This window comes from Acanthochromis polyacanthus, chromosome 4 (genome assembly GCF_021347895.1).
Source record: "Acanthochromis polyacanthus isolate Apoly-LR-REF ecotype Palm Island chromosome 4, KAUST_Apoly_ChrSc, whole genome shotgun sequence".
NCBI lineage: Eukaryota > Metazoa > Chordata > Actinopteri > Pomacentridae > Acanthochromis > Acanthochromis polyacanthus.
Genome location: NC_067116.1, coordinates 46,022,020 through 46,043,767, shown reverse-complemented (window position 1 = coordinate 46,043,767; position 21,748 = coordinate 46,022,020). Strand labels below are relative to the sequence as shown.

The following is a 21,748-nucleotide window of genomic DNA, read 5'->3' as shown; positions in this document are numbered from 1 at the left end:
CTGGAACACGTTTCCCTGTAATATTACAGTAAGATACAGACATGTTACCACTATTTTACTGTACTTTTACAGTGTCATAGTTGTTGATTAGATTATTCTACAGCAGAATATGAGGCTGACTTTCCAGTAATATTCAGTATTTGTAGTGCTGTAATCAACATTAACTGTAGTTTCCTGTAATGTACAAAACTTTCTTCACATTTGCTGTGAACTGCAGACAAACATACCATAAATACCAGTCTTAGCAAACAGTAGCCATCTACCAACGTTCTTTAACACAGAAACATCCAAAACAACAGAGGATACATGTTTATACGAGCTATTTATGTGTGAATTTGAAAAAGCACCTTTTAGTTTACTAAATATATCTTATAGATCGAAATACATAATTAGCAGTTTTAGCTTTTCTAGTGGCCTGTTGTTAAATTTTTGTTTTTGCATAAAAAAAAAACCATAACATTTCACAGTGTTTAAGTGTATTTTTGACAAAAAGCACAAGACCTATTTACCATAAATACCATCTTAGCAAACAGCAACCTTCAGGGAACCAGGATCTAAACTCTTTACAATGAAGAATTAAGATCTACCAACTTTGTAAAACACCCAAAACAATAAAGGATATAAGACAATGCAGGTTATTTATTTATTTATGGGTTGGATAAAAGCAGCAACATGAGGTAGATTGTGTTCTACTAGATATATTTTAGAGACCATAATATACAATTGGCACCTTTAGTTTTTGCAGTAGCCTGCTGTTAAAGTGTCTTTTTTGGTTTTGCTGCCAATATTTAACTGTATTTTGGAAAAACTTCCTACTACTGTTAGAATTTTCCAGTAATTTGTTCAGAGTAAAAGTGAATAAGGAGGCTTGTATTGACCTTCTCTGTGTTGAAGACATCTTTGTAGCTCCTTTAATCTGTTTCTTTGCATCTTTTTCTTCACTCTGGTGCCAATAAATACCTTCACGATTGAATAAACACAGATATTAATAACGTCTCTTTGTAAGGATTTCATGTCTGCAGTGATGACCCACAGAAACAGGAGCTTCATATCGTTTCATCTTTCATGACCTTGCAACTGTGAAGGTGGTGGAAACTCCCGGTGGAGATACTCTGATCTCTTTAACCCTACGCTGACAGATGTGGGCCAGTAGTAAAGAGCAGGTTAAACTACATCAGCTCTGTAGAGCGTTCAATCTCTGCTGCTGTCTGGAACTGACTTATCTGGTTTCAGTATGATTCTGAAAATTCAAATGCTAAAGTTTTCTGAAAATCAGAGTCAGATGTTTCCCAGGATATTTCCCACTATATTTTGTCCATCACTCATTGTAGAAAACCATCAAACGCTCTAATCCTGTTGTATACGTTTGGTCTTGGTTCCATTGATGCTGAACACAAGTTGCCTCACACCATTAACGCCAAAGATATCTGTCCTCTCATACTGACAGAGGGCTATTTTGGAGGCCAGTATGTGGGGAGAGATATGTCAGCTGTTCAGCACTATGCTCCATCACAGAAAGGAAAAACAGAAAGCACTACAGGCTGTCAAGTTTGGGGAGTGGGATGCAACGAGTGAACCTGGACATGCTCTTCTCTGGCTGAACGTTTGCTGCTAATCTTTAAGGATTTGTGAGAAACAAGACAAGACTTGGACTGATCTGTGGCCATGGTGGATGTTTAATCTGGGCTTCTGTTTTTGGTGATTGGTGCTACAAGTTGGTATGCAGGGATGGATTCTTTCTAGAAGACGTCTTGGCTGAAGGTGTTTGTGATCTGATGTTCTAGCTGTTATTTCTGTTGATTTTTATTGAACATGGTGTCAATGGAAACTTTTTAAAAAGTGCATCACGTTTAAGAATGTCTGCAGAACTCTGTCCATGATGTTCATTTTACAGGTTCTCTTGGTGTAGATTGTAATTGTCATAACAGATCCATGTATAATCTAGATTAGCGTTTGCGAAGACAAAGTCAACGTGCGACGCGTCATGAAGTGCCTTTATAGAAGAACTGATGTCATTCTTGGATGACAAAACATCTCGACCACTAAGTGTTGCCTGATCTCAGATATCAGATCAATCGGTTTGGTGATTGGCAGCTCTCGTTGTGAAGCTTCCTCTTCTTCTGAGTTCAGTCCTGCAGCCTTCTGGAGGCAGCTGAGTCTATATCGGTGGCGCTGAGCTCAGCCCAGTGAGGTGACAGGGATTACCGAGGTCTTCATTACTGAGGAGGTCTGGCATGCCGTCACGGGATCAAGGCTGATAGCATTCGTGTCCATTTTGATCGGCTGCTGTTGCCATTTTTAGAAGAGTTTGAAGCGTCATTAGCCTGAGAGGAAATTATTATGCAGACAAAACAAAATGTGGAGGATTGTTCCCATGGGTGCAACATCTGCAGCTAAATGTTTTAGCTTCTGTTTAGGAATTAGGTCCTCTCTTCTGTGCAGAATAGTTTTAATTCAACCACATTAGATGTTTTTTTTTAGTATAAACTGTCCTTTTAAGGTCCTTCCACAGCCTCTGAACTGGATTCAGGTCCAGACTTCAAAACCTTAATTTTGTACTTTTTGAGCCACTTAAGGTGGACTTCATTGTGTGCTTGGGTCATTGTCATCCTGCATAAACCATTTGGTGGATGTTTTCCAGGAGGATTTTCTGATAGAACAGAATTCATGGCTCCATCCATTATGATGAGTCGTCCTTGGAAGAAAAGCAGCCGCCACCATGTTTCATTGTTTTATCACATTTTTCTTGTGGAATGAAGTATTAGCTTAATGCCAGATGTAACGTGTAGATTTTCAGTTTATATAATTTTTAGCCTGAGAGGAATTTGTTGTGCAAATGGACTTAATTTTCCAACAAAATATCTCAGCAAACTGTGCTGGACTGTACCTGAAAATTGTAGAGAAAGGACTGCAGATGTTTTCTGCTCGCCTGCTGTTGCCACTGCAATCAACATTAACTGTAGATTATAAAATATTCTTCACATATTACTGTGACTTGCAGATGTATATACCATAAATAACGATCTTAGCAAAACAATAAGCTTTAGGGAACCTGTGTCCGAACTCTTCATGATTCAGAATTGACCTCTACCAACTTTTAAAAATACCCCCAACAATAGAGGAAACGGGATAAATGAGGTTATTTATTTATGGACTGGGAACAGTTGCAGTGTAAGGCAAATTGTGGAGTAGTAACTATATTGTAGAGACCAAACTGTAGCATTAGCACCTTTAATTTCCATAGTACTCTACTGTTTTATTGACATTTTTGTTTTCGTCTCCCAAAAAGCACAACATTTTACAGTATTTTAGTGTATTTTGGAGGAACTACGCAAGACATATATACGATTAATAACAAGCTTAGCCAATATTAACCTTTAGGAAACATGTATCTTAACCCTGTATGATTCAGATAAATAATAAAGGACATAGGAAAATATGCATTTATGGATTGGACAAAGTTGCATTTTAAGGCAAATGTTCAGGACTGAATGACTGGATTTTTTTTTTTCTGATCATGGTATGAATCCCAGACATTACCTGATTTATATTCTATTGTAGGTGCAGCCTGTTACTGTGGTATAAAACAAAGATTCCTCCATTATCCAGAAAGACGACATGGAAGACATTCCTGGAGGGATAGTAGCAGCTGCCAGTGAGTCTAATTCTCATCATCAAAGTGGTTCTTGCAAAGAGTGAACAGCTGTAAAATCCCCAACGCTGTCGGTGTTTGTTTGCCAGAAAACCGTCTGCAGGTGTTGAAGGGTTTGGAGGATGTGGAGGTCCCGGAGTGTGAGAGCTGCTCCTTCGAGGTGACTCTGAACCTGGCTTTCATCGAGGGAGTGTGGACCAGAGATGGGACACAGCTCAGGTCCAAGCCCAACTGTCGCATCAGCACTCATGGGAAGAAACACTCGCTTATTCTGAAGAGGGTGGCTCTGGGAGACGCTGGGTTGTTCGCTTTTGAGGCCAGCGGTGTTCAGACCTCAGGACGACTCCATGTCAAAGGTAAGTTAACACAGTAGTCATTATCAGAATATTCATGTGGGTAAAACTCAGGTCAACACCAGCCTTGGACCAAAGTCTGTACATACAAGATGTGTGAGATGGAGACGTCAAAGTAGAAGACAGTGAAAACCATCAAAACAGAATAACTGTTAAATGTTGAAGTGACTGTTGAACCTCAGATTCAGGATCAGCAACGAGGATTCTGTCCTTGAAAACTGGATCAGTTCTTTACCCTTGCAGAGATGCTAAAGAGATCATGGTAGTTTGACCTTCCATGTGTTTTATGAAAAGGCCTACAGTACGGATTACTGAGGGTGTATGGAACCAGGTTTGTTCTACAAACCATCCGGTCCTCGTACAACCAAAGCAGGAGCTGTGTTTGTTTTCTAGACACAAAATCAAACATGTTTCCTGTGATTGTTGGACTTTGAAAGGGTTGCCCTTGTCTCTAATCCTGTTCCATGGATAAGATCTAGGTAGGTAGGTAAGGGGCGGCATGGATCAGTGGGTAGAGTGGCCGTCATATAACTGGATGGTTGCTGGTTTGATCCTCAGCCTGTCAAGCTCATGTCGAGGTGTCCCTGAGCAAGACACTGAACCCCTAATTGCTCCTGGTGGGTCGTGGTTAGCACCTTGCATGGCAGCTTCCACCATCAATGGGTGAATATGATAGAATAGAATAGAATGCCATTTGTTGTCACTATACACAAGTACAATGAGATTTAGAGCATCTCCATCAGTGCAAGATACATGTAATAAAAATCACAAAAAAGGATAAGTTAAAACAGTTAAAAAGAATAAAAGTGCATGGTCAGTGTGATATTGCACATTAGAATAGTCCGTATTGCACAGTAGACGGTTTTGAGGTAGTCTGGGGGGGCGTTTGGAATGTCAGTGCATTGGATGTATCATGTGAAGCCCTTTTTGATAAAAGTGCTATATAAATACAATCATTTACCATCTAAGATCTGTGGTGAGGAGGTTGTCCGGTCAGAAAACCGCAGAGTCACATCTCAGCTTTTTGCAGATGGTGTGGTTCTGCTGGTTTTATCAGACAGTAATCTTCAGGGCACACTGGGGTGGTTTGACAGCCACAAATTGGTGGACTGTTCTCTTTGCGTTGGGGTTGAGTTTCAGCCTCTTGTAAAGGAGTTTAAGTTTCTCAGGATCTTGTTTACAGGGGATGTAAAAAAGGAGTGAGATGGACTGGTGGGCTGGTGCCAGTAGTAATGTTTGCATTGTACTGGGCCATTGTGGTGAAGAAGGTCTGTTGACATTCTATGGACATTTTCTCTGGGTAGTGATCTAAAGAAGGAAACTGAGCTGAGCAGCTGAAATGAGTTTTCTTCATAGGTTTGGCTCAGCCTTAGAGATGGAGTGATTAGTTCAGACGTCCAGACGGAGCTTGGAGTCTTTGCCGCTATGTGTCAAAAGGAGCCAGTCAAGGTGGTTAAACATCTGATTAGGATGGGTTAGTGTTAGGATGTCTTCCTTTGGAGGCTGTCTTCATACTTCCAACTTGAACGAGACCCAGGGGTAGACCCAGAACTTGCTGGAGTGATGATATATCTCATCTGGACGCTTCACGAGCAGCTTGAAGATGTTGCTGCTTAGCCTTCTGCCACCGGCTCTAATAATCATAAGAAGAAGGATGGATGGTCATACTTCAATGATCAGACTCATCAGTCATCAGTATTATTGAATGAACACTTGCTGGTTTCCCTTTCAAAGATTCATCAACACTCACAATTTGGTGAGAAATTTCTGCTTAATTTCAATAATTATTGGACATCTGGACAACTATGGTCTGTAGGAGAACAATGACTAAATGAATCACAGAGCTGGGTTTGGTCACTTTCACTAAATTAAGAATCATAGTTTAGATATTTCCTGTCAGCTAGAGACATCCACATTGTGAAGGAGCTGGAGGATGTTGATACAATGGAGCGTCAGCCCGTGAACTTCCTGTGTGAGGTCAACCAGGTGGATCTGGATGGTCGGTGGTACAGAGATGACTGTCGCATCCGACATGGAGACAGCGTGAAGATCAGACACCAGGGTAAGAAATCAGCTGTTTAAGTCAGTTTTAATTTTCAGTGCTAGTCTTATCATTGAACTGATGTTACCTTAGTCATGCAGAAACAGTCACTGAAGAAAAGATCAAACCTGGTTAAATTACATAAAAAATAACACCAACAGTTACTTTATTTTGGTTTCAGGTAAAACTCACACCCTGTTCTTCAAGTCAGTCAGACCAGAACATGCAGGGGAGATCAGATTCACTGCAGAACGAGTCTCATCCTATGCAACTCTCACAGTGAAAGGTGAGCCACCAGACTGAAGCCATTTTACATGGATTTATGGAGGTCACACTCCTTTATAAAAATCATGAAGATGTTTGAGTTCTTGTTCTAAGTCTGTTCTTCCCATCTTTAGAGCTTCCAGTCCAGATCATACGTCCTCTAAGGGTAAAGATAGCCATGTATCGGCACCGAGGTCTGCTCGAGTGCCAGGTTTCCAGACCTAATGCTCAGGTCAGGTGGTACAAGAACAGGAAGGAGCTCCTGCCCAGCAAAAAGTACCAACTAATCAACCAAGATGTCTACAGGCAGCTGACCATTGATGACGTCTGCTCTTCAGATGAAGACACCTACACGTGTGATGCAGGAGATGATAAAACGTCTTGTCAACTTCTGGTGGAGGGTGAGATGCTCCCTGTCTCAGTACCAGTCCAAATGTTCAGAACTACTCGCTGTGATTAGTCCAGAGCATGGTGGTGATGTTTTTTTGTGGCTGTGCATGCAGAGCAGGCTATCACCATCGTGCAGGGGATGAAATCAGTGGAGGTGAAAGAGCCGGAGCCGGCGCTGTTCCAGGTGGAGACTAGCCTGAAGTCAGGGAGGCCTCCGAGGTGGACCCTGAACGGTGAAATTCTGGAGCCGTGTGCTGCAGTGAACATCGACAGGGAAGGAACCGTCCACAGCCTCCGTCTGACTTCCACAGAAGCCTCCATGTCCGGTCCTGTTGTCTTTGTGGCCGGAAAGAGTCGATCCACTGCCCAGCTGACTGTGAAAGGTGAGTTTACCAGATGTCCTCGACACCAAACTGAAGTTGTGACTTTAATCATGAGCTAAAAACAGGAAACACCAGTGCAGAAAGCAGGAAGCTAGAAGGAAACACAGGTGGTATAATTTTACACAGCAGTGTGACAGCTAGTCCACTGCAACCACAGCCAGCACATACACTGGGAAATAAAAAGAAGATGGACAAATGGGGCAACCTGCTGCAGAGCCTTCCTGAGTTGATACGTGCTCAGTCAGTCCGCATCAGGAGTTTAAGCAAAGTCTTGGGTTAAATTTGTCCAACTTCAGATTTATCTTCAGATCTTCTCATGTTTTTGGGTAAAGAATGCCTAAATTATTAAATTTAACATGTTGAGAAATCTGTGTTCTCATAAACTGAATAAATACATCAAAAACAGTACATTTGTCTTGTTCAGAGAATATTGTTTTTCACATAGTATAACAGCCAAAGCACAGATATTATACATAATAATACTGGCTGCATCTCATTATAATTATGTTATTGGGGAAAAAAAACTATGACTTGTTTGTATTTTTTAAGTCACTGAACAGTCAGTTCAATATGTAAGCTGGAAGTGAAACAGTGAAGGGTTTGAATGTTTGCATGCAGTACTGCAATAAAGCGGATAATTTATAGGAAAAAAAAACTACCAGGACTGCTGCTCAGTGCAGATCCTCTGTACAACTTAAAGCTTTCAGTACGGTCGGTTATAAGAGTTTGTTGTTGCTGTTTACTGCAGTAAAATGAGTTTTATGACATGTAGATGGTAGAAGGAGAGGAGAAACCCACATAAAATGTATTCAACCAAAAACAGGCTTTTACCAGCAGCCTACATGCAGCCACTACTCTAAACTCATAATGTTTCCTTACTCCAACCTGCCCACTAACCGAGTCCATTAAAACAGTATTTTACAAAGTTACCTTCATTAGTTATTAATTCAGAATCAGAATCAGTTTTATTGCCAAGTAGGTTTTTACACTTACAAGGGATTTTCTCTGGTGCTCTTGGTGCAAGTACAGATAAAATAGTAAATAAAAAGATAATAATAATAATAGTAATAGTAAAGCCAAGGTGCATGCATTGATAATAATAAAAATAATAATAAAAATAGAATCAGAATTATGATAATATAATTATGAGTCCATTTTACCATTTAGACACCAGAGCAGGGGTCTCCATCAGGTAGCCCTCAAAAAGTAGCTCAACAAAGAAATTGAAAGTGTAAAAAAGAAAAGAAAAGAAAAAGAAAGAAAATACAAAGGAGTGATGCGAACCCTATCTACTTACTACAACTCTATTATGTTCGTGTTTCCCACTCCCCCTCCTGTCCTGAAGAGCAGCAGCTAAACCTGATGGCCAGTGTTTTCCAACCGAATGTGAACGGAGTTATCATCACAAATTAGGATAATTACCTCCGCCAAGGAGGTTATGTGACACCCGGCGTTTGTGTGTCTGTCTGTCTGTTAGCGAGATAACTCAAAAACGCCTGGGCAGATTCACATGAAATTTTGAGGGGATGTAGACTATGGTAAGAGGAAGAGCTGATTTAATTTTGGTGGCAATCCGGAAAGGATCCTGGATTCTGGATCACTTTGAATTTTTTAGTATGTTTTAGTATGTGGTCCAAAATATGACAAAAACATCATAGGTTAGTATGTCGTCCAACAAATTGGAGCAACTTGTCCAGATTGATTCCAGCTCATGATCCTTTACTGCATGGGTTTCCTGTTTTCCTCTCTATCCTTGGCGGAGGTCTGCACTCTCTGACTGCTTTTCTAGTATTTTATGCTTGTTTTCCGTTGGGAAATAAAACAATGAATGAACCGGGTCCGTCAAAAACCCAGAAGGCCTACCATTTCCATCAGCAGTGGGACACGGACTGTTTCTTCAAAAGTGTGACAGACAGGTGTGTGATTAGAGGGACCGGTGTTGTAGCCAGGAAGAAAAGCATTGCACCAGAAGTCATTTTCCATCAGCTAAGGTGAGAGAGTTGAAAGCTGGATTTTAACGACAGTAATCGTTGTTTATAAAACCAGCAAAGAAAGTCAAGGCTGCGACCGAAGCATGGGTCAAAGAGGCCCATCGTCTAGCAAAGATACAAACCTTTTACAGATGGAAGCTTTGTTCAGGATGCAGTGACTCTTGTTGCTGATTCTTTATTCAAGGATCACAAAAATGGTCCAGAATCTGCATCGATTTTTAGCACTTCTGACTGAAATCAAAGCTTTCATGGAAGCAAGAGGTGAGGATACAACTCTGATGCTGAATGGCTGCTGGACCTGGCATTTCTCACAGATGTGACAAAAATTAAATGACTTGAACTGTGAATTTCAAGGCAAGGGAAGACAATCAGTGATATGATTAGAGCCTTTTTCTCCAACAAGTGCAGAAAAAGAAAATAAATCCCCTCTGTGCTCAAAATGCTGGAAGAAAATGTTGCTGCGTCTGAGGCGATGGACATCCAGGAATGCTCAGACCTGTGGACCAGGCTAGCTCAGGAGTTTGAGGACAGATTCACAGACTTTGTGAGCCTGAAGACCTGTGTCACATTTACTTCAAAACCCCTTCATGGATGTGGACATATCTGAGATTTCTGAACAGATGGTGAGGTGTTCACTCTCAGTACTGTGGAGCTGGACATGGAACTTCTCAGTCTGCAAAATGACATCCAGATGAAGTCTCACAAGTCTGCTGAGGATTTCTGGAAGCTTGTGGATGCAAAGAAGTTCCTCAACATCTGCACAGGAGCCATGAAATGTGCCACGCTGTTTGACTCAACATATCTCTGTGAATCGGCCTTTTCTGACTTAAACTTTATCACGTCAAAGTTCTGAACTCATCTCACTGATGCCCACCTGGATGACGGCATCAGAGTGAACCTCTCTGGAAACACACCAGATTACAAGGCTCTGGTCCACAGCATGCAGTGTCAAACATTAAAGTTAGCATATAATAATGTGCTAAGTATGTACCAGGCAAAACAAAACAAAAAGGGGACTAGAAGTAGGTCGCAACAGGTTTTATTGTTTGAAAGTAGCTCTCATCCTAAAAACGGTTGGAGACCCCTGCACTACAGTGTTCTAATATATACACACGTGGACAAAATTGTTGGTACCCCTCAGTTAAAGAAGGAAAAACCCACAATTCTCACTGAAATCACTTGAAACTCACAAAAGTAACAATAAATAAAAATTTATTGAAAATTAAATAATCAAAAACAGCCATCACTTTTGAATTGTTGATTAACATAATTATTTAAAAAAACAAACTAATGAAACAGGCCTGGACAAAAATGATGGTACCTCTATAAAAGATTGAAAACTATTTGACCAGAGTGACATGATTAACTCAGGTGTGTCATTTAATTGACATCACAGGTGTTTCCAAACTCATAATCAGTCAGTCTGCCTATTTAAAGGGAGACAAGTAGTCACCCTGCTGTTTGGTGAAAAGGTGTGTACCACACTGAACATGGACAACAGAAAGCGAAGGAGAGAATTGTCCCAGGACATCCGAAAAAAAATGATAGACAAACATCTTAAAGGTAAAGGCTATAAGACCATCTCTAAACAGCTTGAAGTTCCTGTGACAACAGTGGCTCATATTATTCAGAAGTTCAAGACCCACGGGACAGTAGCCAACCTCCCTGGACGTGGCCGCAAGAGGAAAATTGATGACAAATTGAAGAGACGGATCGTTGGAATTGTATCCAAAGAACCCAGAGCAACCTCCAAAGAAATTAAAGGTGAACTCCAAGGCCAAGGTACATCAGTGTCAGATCGCACCATTCGTCGTCGTTTGAGCCAAAGTGGACTTCATGGGAGACGACCAAGGAGGACACCACTGCTGAAAAAAACTCATAAAAAAGCCAGACTGGAATTTGCAAAAATGCATGTTGACAAGCCACAAAGCTTCTGGGAGAATGTCCTTTGGACAGATGAGACCAAACTGGAGCTTTTTGGTAAGGCACATCAACTCTATGTTCATAGACTCAAAAACCAAGCATACGAAGAAAAGAACACTGTCCCTACGGTGAAACATGGAGGAGGCTCAGTAATGTTTTGGGGCTGCTTTGCTGCATCTGGCACAGGGTGTCTTGAAAGTGTGCAAGGTACGATGAAATCTGAAGACTATCAAGGCATTCTGGAGAGAAATGTGCTGCCTAGTGTCAGAAAGCTTGGTCTCAGTCGCAGGTCATGGGTCTTCCAACAGGACAACGATCCAAAACACACAGCCAAAAACACCCAAGAATGGCTGAGAGAAAAGCGTTGGACTATTCTAAAGTGGCCTTCTATGAGCCCAGATCTGAATCCCATTGAACATATGTGGAAGGAGCTGAAACATGCCATTTGGAGAAGACACCCATCAAACCTGAGACAACTGGAGCTGTTTGCTCATGAGGAGTGGGCCAAAATACCTGTTGACAGCTGCAGAACGCTCATTGACAAATACAGAAATCGTTTAATTGCAGTGATTGCCTCAAAAGGTTGTGCAACAAAATATTAAGTTATGGGTACCATCATTTTTGTCCAGCCCTATTTCATTAGTTTGTTTTTTTTAAATAATTACGTTAATCAACAATTCAAAAGTGATGGCTGATTTTGATTATTTAATTTTCAATAAATTTTTATTTATTGTTACTTTTGTGAGTTTCAAGTGATTTCAGTGAGAATTGTGGGTTTTTCCTTCTTTAACTGAGGGGTACCAACAATTTTGTCCACGTGTGTACATGTTATTCACACAATTTTCAGCTTAAATCAGAGCAAAACAGTTTTTTTCAATCTTGCATAGTCGCTTATGGATGCCAAGATAAACCTGTAAAGTAGCACACTAATAAATGTCTGAATGTTGATGTTTTTTAGTCTCCTGAACCTACCTGAATATTTCTGCCCTGCAGAGCGCCCTCTTCAGGTTGTCCACCACCTGGATGATGTAGAAGTGAAGGAGAACAGCTCTGTGACTCTGAGCTGTGAGTTCGCTCCATCTCCGAGGGCGGTTCGCTGGTTTAAAGGTCGCACAGCCCTGAAGACCTCCAACAAATACAGCATGAAGAGGGAAGGGAAGCGAGCAGAGCTGGTCATTCACGGCCTGGTAGGGATGGATTCAGGACAGTACCACTGCATGGCTGGAGGTTCTCAGAGCACTGCACACGTCCAGGTAGAAGGTAGGTTCAGCGTTTCACACGAACATCACTGCATCTTTCGATTTCACTGAATGATTAATTGCGCGTTTGTGTTGCAGTACGAAGACTGAAGTTGGTGAAACACCTGGAGCCAGTGGACATGGAGGAGGACGGCATCGCCAGGTTCACCTGTGAGCTGAACTACGTGGTGGCCAACGTGGAATGGCTCCTCAACAACGTCCGCCTCTATTCCAACGCCATCAGCAGGATCCAGCACATGGGCACCATGCACAGCCTCGTCATCAAGAAGCTCCGGCCTCAGGAGAGCAGGCTCACCTTCAAAGCTGGACTTCTTAGCGAAACCACAACCTTAAAGGTTAAAGGTGAGCTGTAGAAGTACCTGATGAGGCGCTTCACCTTTCTGTTGTGAGAAACATGAATTCTGTTAATAAGATGATGCATTGTGACTCCAGAACGCCCAGCGGTGTTCCTGAGGTCTCTGGAGGATGTGGTTGGGGAGGAACAAGGAGAGGTTTGTCTCCAGTGTGAAATTTCCAAGGAGACGGTGTCCCCTGTGTGGAGGAAAGATGGTGTCGTCCTGATAGCTGATGATAAACATGAGCTGCTGCAGTTTGGGAAGTCCATGGCGCTGATTATCCATTCACTGACTAAAGATGATTCTGGACAGTACAGCTGTGACCTGGGAACCAGTCAGACCAAGGCTAAAGTTACTGTACATGGTGAGTAGCAGAAAGAAATGTCCTGGTGGCTGTTTGGGATGAGCTCTGGACCTACGAAAGCTTTAAATTTGAGTACCAGTATAACATGTATTGTTGATTTCTGCCTTTCTACTTTGGAAACTCTCTAATATTTTCCCTAGAACTCACACAAACACCTATCAGAGTTCTGCTGTAAATGATTCTTTGGTACATTTAGTGTGTCTTTTGCTCAGTATTGGCCCTAAAGCTTAGACATCTGATGCAGAATTGGTTTATCTCAATGTGAAATTTATAACACACTGCTCAGATGCATTTGTTGTAATGTAGCATTTTCATTTCTTTACAGATTTACACATCACCATTGTCCAGCGCATGAAGACAACCTCAGTCCTGGAGGGCGAAAACTGCACCTTTGAGTGTCATCTCTCTCACGATCTCGATGATGAACCCTCCTGGTCCATCAATGGTCAGCTGGTGGTAACCAACAGTCACATTCAGCTCATCAGCAACGGACGAAAGTATAAGATGACCATTAGAGATGCTGTTCTGACGGACGCTGGAGACGTGGTCTTCACAATTAAAGACTTAACCTGTAGGACGATGCTCTTTGTGAAAGGTAAATGGCTGTCTTTTTCAGATAGAATCATGCGTGGACAGTTTGAAATATACCATTTGATAGATGTATTCGTATGAAAAAGTCAGGTCAATGTGGATTATCTGTCCTTTAGAGAAGCCAGTGCACATCTTCAGGGAACTGTTGAGCGTGAAGGCAGTTCCTGGTGAGGACGCCGAACTGAGCTGTGAAATCACCAAACCAGGAGTCACCATCCGCTGGCTGAAGAATGGACATCTCATCAGGGAGAACCCCAAGTACCAGATGAGCGTGGAGAAGAACCTGGCTCGACTTCTCATCAAGAACACCACCATCAGAGACTCTGGAGAGTACTGCTGCGAGGCCGAGGGAGTCGCCTCCCGCGCCAAGCTGGAGATCAGAGGTAGATTCAGTTCAGTATTTAATCCTGTTTCATTCAAACAGGGAGTGTAGTCTTTTTAAAATAGTATGTTCAGTTGATTAACAATGCTTAGAATGGTCCAAAGCCATAACAGTGTGATTCAGAACCCATAATGCGTGTTGATGATTTAAATCCTGACGTCCGTTGGGACATGAGGCTTTTCTGTAAGCAGAGCAATGAATAAAATCAGATGGTCGTCACTGGGATCATTACCTTCATGCAACTAGACGTAAATTATAGGTTAGAAATCAGAAATGCAGCAAGTGCATGAGCAGTGAGGCATAAAAGGGAAGCTTCTGATTTATCCTCACCCTTACATATCTCTGAGTTTAGCTGACTTCCTCCAGTTTAAATCTTCACATTTTGATGAGTGGATCAGCAAAAGTTTTCCACGTTTTCTGAACTTCTCTTTCTGCTTCAGAGCTCCAGCACACATTTGCGAGGGAGCTGAAGGAAACCCGAGGCGAGGAGAAGGGGAAGGTGACCCTGGAGTGTGAGACCCGGCGGCCGGCCCAGCGGGTGACCTGGCTGAAGGGCATGGTGGAGCTGAGGGCCGGCAGGAAGTACGTCATCAGGCAGAAGGGCGTGGTGCTGTCGCTGACCATCACCTGGCTGGACAAATCCGACACCGATGTTTACACCTGCGACGTGGGCACCATGCAGAGCCGGGCGCAGCTGACGGTGCAGGGTGAGGCCGTGGCTGCATCACTGGGATTCGTGGGGTTTTATTTTAATCCAACCTGCAGCTGGAAAAATCACAAACTGATAGAAAACAAAGCTGAAATAAAATATATGTGAGTACAGGATATTTCAAAGGGCTTTTAGTTATAAATTCCACAGTAAACAAGGATTTTAGGTTTATGAAATATCAACTTTTACTCTGTACAACTAACCAGTTTTATTCTGGTATTATAGATTTCTTACTTTATTCAATTATACATGAGTGGATCCTACAAAAATGCATTGGAAAGAAGGACTTATTGTATTTTTTACCTGTTTTCTTGTAGGATTTTTACAGTTAATATTAACGACACTAAGGATTAATCACTAATAGATTAATTTCTAATAATAGTTGAAGTCAGTAGAAAATATTTAGAATGTTCTTTGATATTGATGAATCAACTATAGGAGTATTATTAAAACATGTATTAGTTCATATTGAAAACTTAAATAGTTTGAATAAATCACATAGTTGAAAGTATTAAATGAACTTAAAACTGCAAATTATTAAAGAAAATTAAGTTTAAAAATGACTTTTTGACTTTTAGCTTTTCTGCTAAACCTCTGGAGTTCATAATATCACAGCTTACCGTGTTTTATTTAGATGTAGTCAAGAACTAAGTCAGGCATGTCGGCTTTAAATGAAAAATTAAGGAATTAACACTAAGACTAGATAGAGTTTTGCTGTGTGTTCACTGTCAAACCAACTGTTTATTCTAAACTGGGACATAAACAACTAAAATTTCTAAACTTGACTAACTCAAGGTTTTTGTTTTTTTTATTTAAACACACTGGTTCATTTTTTACAGTGTATGAGCTAAAATCTTTTTGACAGTCTGATGATTAAATGGATGCATAATGCAGTTATTGAGTGTGTTGTTCCGTTAATGCTTTGACTTGATGTGATTTTAATGAGGTGTTCTGACTTTCCACCTCTCAGGTCAGAGGGTGTTGATCCTGGATGAACTCGAAGACGTCGAGTGTCTCGAAGGCGACACGGTGACGTTCAGGTGTCGGATCTGTCCCAGCGACTACACCGGCGTCAAGTGGTATCTGGACGAGACGCTGCTTTATACCAACGAGCTCAATGAGATCCAGATGATTCCTGGAGGATTCCACACCCTGACGTTCAGGCAGCTTGCCCGGAAAGACACCGGCACCATTTCATTTGCAGCCGGAGACAAGAGATCCTACGCTTCTCTGTTGGTTAGAGGTGAAACTCTGGCCTTTCTATGAGCTTTAATGTCTGTTTTCCCATCACATTTCATTAATTTAGCTTCATGTGTCCCCAGAGAGGCGTCCCACCATCATTAAGTCGCTGGAGGACTGTGAAGCTATTGAAGGAGGCGGTCTGGTTTTGTCCTGCGTCGCCTCCAAGCCCTGTCACATCCTGTGGTACAAAGATGGATGCCTGATGTGGAACTCCTCCAGATACTTCGCCAGTCGGTCTGGATGTGAAGCTCGACTGACCATTCGGGAGGTCTGCAGCGGAGATGCTGGAGTTTATGAGTGCAGCGCTGGATCCGTCACAACCAGAGCTGTAGTCACTGTTAAAGGTAGGAAAAATAAAATAAATATCAGTTAAACCAGAGCTGTAGGAAAAATAAAATAATTATGAGTGAAACCAGAGCTGTAGGAAAAATAAAATAAATATCAGTAAAACCAGAGCTGTAGGGAAAAAAAAAAAAATTATCAGTTAAACCAGGGCTGTAGTCACTGTTAAATGTAGAAAAATAAAATAATTATCAGTAAAACCAGAGCTGTAGGAAAAATAAAATAATTATCAGTAAAACCAGGGCTGTAGTCACTGTTAAAGGTAGGAAAAATAAAATAAATATCAGTAAAACCAGAGCTGTAGGAAAAATAAAATAAATATCAGTAAAACCAGAGCTGTAGTCACTGTTAAAGGTAGGAAAAATAAAATAATTATGAGTGAAACCAGAGCTGTAGTCACTGTTAAAGGTAGGAAAAATAAAATAATTATCAGTAAAACCAGAGCTGTAGTCACTGTTAAAGGTAGGAAAAATAAAATAAATATCAGTAAAACCAGAGCTGTAGTCACTGTTAAAGGTAGGAAGAGGAGGGTTAATTCCAATAAAACCAACCAAATCTGATGAGCAAAGTTCCCTCAAAGACCTCCTGAGAATGAATTGATATTTTATGTACAGTTTCTTTAATGGAGCCATGCAAAGTTTAAACCTTCATACGAGGAATATGTTGTGAGTTCCAGGCTCTTACAGTAGATGAGGATGATTTGGTATCACTGTTACTGTGATGATGTCTAATGTTGGTATCTAACGCTGTCTAGTTGACTCTGGGATCTTCTAGTCATAGTTCTTTCTGTTTCAACATCATTTTCCAATATTTTTCCATATTTTAACACTTACAAAATGTCAAATTTGAGCTTGCATTTAATCTTTTCCTGTGTTGGATACCAAGATTACACATCATCACTGTTGTTCACGAGGATGGAAACAGACCAAGAACTGAACCTGAAAGTCTCAAACTCTGAATGCTGTAAACTGGTTTGATCAATGATATCTGTCCTAAATATTACACAAAACATGTGAACACTAAAGCTTTTTTTAACTTTTTATTTTCCCGTTTTTCCAAACAACACTTACATGAACACAAACTAAAAATAAAAACAAAAACTATAACATGTTCATAGACATTTTTTCTTTTTTCTTCTTTTTCATATAGTCCATCATTACTGGGATTTGGCAATGAATGCAGTCCATTTCTGTCACTTTAATTCCAAATCCCTTCTCTGACTCTCAGGCAAAAAGTCAATTTTTTCATGGTGTATATTTCTTCAACAATGTCCACCCATTGACGCTTAGGAGGGTCACTTTTCAGCCAGTTTCTTGTCAAGGCCTTTTTGATAGCAGTGGTTAGGATTTTAAAGAGGTAAGTATCTTTCTTTTCAAGTGTTTTGCCAGGTATTAGACCCAGATATACAGTTCGAGGGTCTCGGGGTAGTTTTACGATTTCCTCCGTTATTTGTATGATGTTGTTCCAGAATGGTTGTTTCTTAATGAATGACCAAAATATGTGGGGGGGTGATTGGCGTCAACATGTCCACACATTCTCCAGCAACTCTGTTGTAATTTTAATTGTTTAGTCTTTATTTGTAGAGTTATAAAAAAACGTATGGGGGTTTTCCATCCGAATTCTCTCCATCTTCTCGAGCTAGTTGAAGTTTGTTGTGTGTTGCACATGGAGAACCACTCACTGTCAGACAATAGGACATCAAGTTCTTGTTCCCATTTTGATTTCACATACAGTGAATTTCTGCCGTTACATTCTTGGAGACAGCCATATAGTTTAGACACAGTCTTCAAAGGTGTATTCTTGTTTGCCTCTGCCACAAATAATATCAATTTCTGAATCTCCTCTGATAAATTCCTCTCCATTTCCTTTTGATAAAAGTGTCTTAGCTGTAACTATATAGGTGTCTGTTTTCCAACTTAAATTCTTGTTTGAGTTTTTCAAAGCTTTTAAAATGTTTCCCTTCAACAGAGTACATGTTGCTGTTATTCCCCTCTCTCTCCACCAGATTACTGTATGTTCTGTCTCATTGGGAACAAAATTAGGCAATTGAGAGGGCCAAATTAGTAATTTACTGTCTCCTTCGATTTAGTTTTTCTTTTAAAATAATCTCAAACCAAATTTTTAAAGTGTCTCTCAATATAAAACTATCTTCCTTATGAACTTTATATTCTTTCCACCCTAATTTTGCAGGAGGTGGCACTTTATCTAGATTCAATTCAATAGATTTCACTAAAGTTGTTTTTGACATTTTACAGCCAGAAGCTGCATTCACCGGTGTTATTAGAAACTTATTTTGACTGAGAGTGACTCGTGTCTAGAAGATGATTCTGGTATTTAATGTGTAAAAATGATCCCTTCATTGTCTGTAACTTGTTCTGACCAACCACCTGTCACACATGCTCAAAAAAGTGATGCAAACTAAGAATCACAAAGTTTGAACCCACATCTTTATGTCTTTAGGGGCTGTAACTCTGTTAGTATTCAGAATATTCCAAACATTCATGGTGTGAAGGTCAAACTTGTAGAATTCTTTTGGTTGCAGTTTTTACCAGATCTCAAATTAATAATTATTAAATGTGTTTTTCAGCTCTTAAAATTCCCCCTGTCTGTTCCTGTACTTATAAAGTTATAAAGCTCTAAAATAATGGAAATGGTAAAATAAAAAGTGTAAAATTTGAACCAACCCACCTGTGAGGGCCTTTAACTGTGAACATCTTCATAGTATGAAGGTCTTCATTAAAAATGTTTTAGTGTTTGTAGATAAAACAGCTGATTGTCAGGAGGGCTGGTTGGAGGATTTTTCAGTTAATGACTCAGGAATTTATTGTGTGTTATTAGAAAAACAGATTTTTATGAACTAAAGGTTTGTGGCGGCTTGTAAAGGAAAGTTATGAGCAGTTCTTCCTCTTTTCTGCCTTTCTTCAGCCATCCCAGCAGAGTTCACTCAGCTTCTGACGACTCTGGAGGCCAAAGAAGGAGAATCTGTGACTCTGACCTGTGAATACTCTCTACCTGGAGTCCAGGTCCACTGGAGGAAAGGTTTGGAGAGCATCAGAGCTGGAGACAAGTACGTGATCAAACAGAGGAGGACCATCAACTGTCTGACCATCAAAGCCCTGAAACCCGAGGACTCAGGAGATTATTCCTGCCAGTGCAGAGAGCACCAGACATCAGCCAGCCTCACAGTCCACGGTAAAGCTGTTTTATTTATTTATTTATGCTTTATTCTCTCAGCCATTTTACCGTGAATTCAGTCTGAGGAGAGTCTGTAGAAATGTTTCACATTCATTGTGATGAATACAAAAGGAGCAGTGCAGATTTACTGATCTAAGCCTGTGGTTGTACTCTGCAATCACTGGTCTGTACTGGAAGAAATAAATGCCACTGGAAGCTGAATTTAAATGATCAGGAAATGTTTAAGGAGTTCTGTGGTTCAGTGTCCTGGATGTGGTCACAGTAAGCTAAATGTGAATCTGGAGAACTGAATGTTAGACGGTTGAATTTTCAGGGAGATCAAACTAAATTTCAGAGCAACTCAATTTTAAAAATGTGAATGTTTTAAAGTTTATTGTAATGCAATTTTCATCTAATGAATTCAAATTATGACATTCAAATTTGAAGTCTTCTTACAAGTATTCCAGTTAAACAATTCAAATTCTAGTAAACAGAGATGTCACACTGAGGTTTTATTCCAGACCAAATCTTTAGTGTATTCTGTTGTTAAGGTATATTTTCTTACAATTTCAACATTTTCACTCCACTCCTGCCTGCATTTCTGTGTTTTCCAGCTATTCCCATCACATTCGTCCAGCAGCTGAAGAACGTGCAGGCGGAGGAGGGCAGCAGTGTGATTTTACGCTGCGAGATCTCCAAACCTGGACTCCCAGTAGAATGGAGGAAGGAACAGGAGCTGCTGAGGAACGGCGTCAAGTTCCAGATCAGAAAGAGAGAAACCTCCTTGGAGCTGCTGATATGGAAGCCTGTACCTGAAGACAGCGGTGTTTACAGCTGTGTGTGCGCCGATCAGATGACGTCTGCTAGCGTCAGAATCACTGGTAGGACATCATTTCAGCAGTCAGTCAGCAGTTTTAGGTGCTTGTTTGTCTGATCTGGTCTGATGTGGCTCCTCAGCTCTTCCAGTCACCTTCAAGCAGAAGCTGAGGAACGTGAGCGTGGAGGAGGGAAACACCGCCACGCTTCGCTGTGAACTTTCCAAACCCGGTCACTCTGTGGAGTGGAGGAAACGAGGAGATGAGGTGATCAGGAATGGAGAGAAGTATCACGTCCGACAGAGAGACATGCTGGTGGAACTGAGGATCTTTGACGTGACGCTGGAGGACAGCAACATCTACACCTGCATCTGTGGAAGCCTGGAGACCACCGCTACCCTCACCGTGAATGGTAAAGACATCCATAGCAGCATTTCATTTTACTCCATTAGATCATTTTTCAGCAACATCTGCACATTATCTGACAGTAAGACAACGAACAGTAATCACACCAGAGGGTAGCTAGCAGATCATTTCTATGTATTTTTCCTGAAGAAGAACAAAAAATAAAACGACCACTGAACAATAACTACACTCCATGAAATAAATCAGACAGTCCATCAGTGTGAGATAATGAATAAAACCAGAAAATACAACAAAAAAGGCAGTTATTGGTGATGAACGTTTGTGCTAACTACAACCAAACCTTGAAGCAGGTTTTAAACTCTGCAAAGCTTCCTGAATCTCTAATGTTTGTGGAGACTAAATTCCACTTCTTTCCTGCTTTAACTGAGAAAGAAAACCTTAAGGCTGGTTTTAATCTTTGCAAAGCTTCCTGAATGTTCTACGTTAGCTGAGATGGACTTCCACTCACTCACAGCTTTAAAAACAGATCAACCGATTATTATCAAAAACTATACTCTCAACCACAATTAAGAAGTGCATGTGAAATCGACTCTTTTTTATCCTCATTAAATTTACCTAAAGTCACAAACAACCAGAACAAGAAATTAATATCTAAAATAACTAAAGAAGAAATTGTTTCAGCTATTAGAAGATTAAAAAATGGGAAGGCCCCGGGAGCAGATGGATTCAATTCTGAATGGTATAAGATTATGCAGGATCAGTTGGTACCAATATTAGTAAAAACATTTAACTGTGTACTTGAAGAAAAAATTATTCCCCCTTCTTGGAGAGAGGCCATAATTTCAATTATTCCTAAAGAAAATAAGGACAAACTTGATTGTGGAAATTATCGCCCTGTGAGTGTATTAAATATCGACTACAAATTGTTCACCTCTATTTTATGCAAACGACTCGAGGTAATTTTACCAGAACTTATAAATAGGGATCAAACAGGGTTTATAAGACAAAGACAGACCCAAGACAATATTAGGAAAACCCTTTTGATTATGAAACATGTCCGACAACATAATTTAAAAACTCTAATAATTAGCTTAGATGCGGAAAAAGCATTTGATTCAGTTCGATGGGATTTTTTATATAAGGTAATGGCTGCATTCGGCTTCCACCCAGAC

General features: G+C 40.6%; 1 protein-coding gene across 7 annotated transcripts in view; it reads left to right on the top strand.

Moving 5' to 3' along the window:
- Window positions 1-729: 729 nt before the first annotated feature.
- Window positions 730-21,748, top strand: part of obscna (obscurin, cytoskeletal calmodulin and titin-interacting RhoGEF a) — an 85,633-nt gene continuing 64,614 nt past the window's right edge. For 5 of the 7 annotated variants that reach the window (XM_051947604.1, XM_051947606.1, XM_051947605.1 and 2 more), the window contains exons 1-17: window positions 730-3,655; window positions 3,742-4,008; window positions 5,906-6,067; window positions 6,228-6,332; window positions 6,445-6,711; window positions 6,814-7,083; window positions 11,991-12,257; window positions 12,335-12,598; window positions 12,689-12,955; window positions 13,281-13,550; window positions 13,663-13,929; window positions 14,369-14,635; window positions 15,608-15,880; window positions 15,960-16,223; window positions 19,147-19,413; window positions 20,010-20,276; window positions 20,353-20,622. In XM_051947604.1, coding sequence (XP_051803564.1) covers window positions 3,619-3,655; window positions 3,742-4,008; window positions 5,906-6,067; window positions 6,228-6,332; window positions 6,445-6,711; window positions 6,814-7,083; window positions 11,991-12,257; window positions 12,335-12,598; window positions 12,689-12,955; window positions 13,281-13,550; window positions 13,663-13,929; window positions 14,369-14,635; window positions 15,608-15,880; window positions 15,960-16,223; window positions 19,147-19,413; window positions 20,010-20,276; window positions 20,353-20,622 — 4,051 coding nt within the window. In that variant the 5' untranslated portion in view covers window positions 730-3,618. Of the gene's footprint in view, window positions 3,656-3,741; window positions 4,009-5,905; window positions 6,068-6,227; window positions 6,333-6,444; window positions 6,712-6,813; window positions 7,084-11,990; window positions 12,258-12,334; window positions 12,599-12,688; window positions 12,956-13,280; window positions 13,551-13,662; window positions 13,930-14,368; window positions 14,636-15,607; window positions 15,881-15,959; window positions 16,224-19,146; window positions 19,414-20,009; window positions 20,277-20,352; window positions 20,623-21,748 lie in introns of those variants that run through there. The other 2 variants (XM_051947608.1, XM_051947607.1) reach the window with 2 other exon arrangements.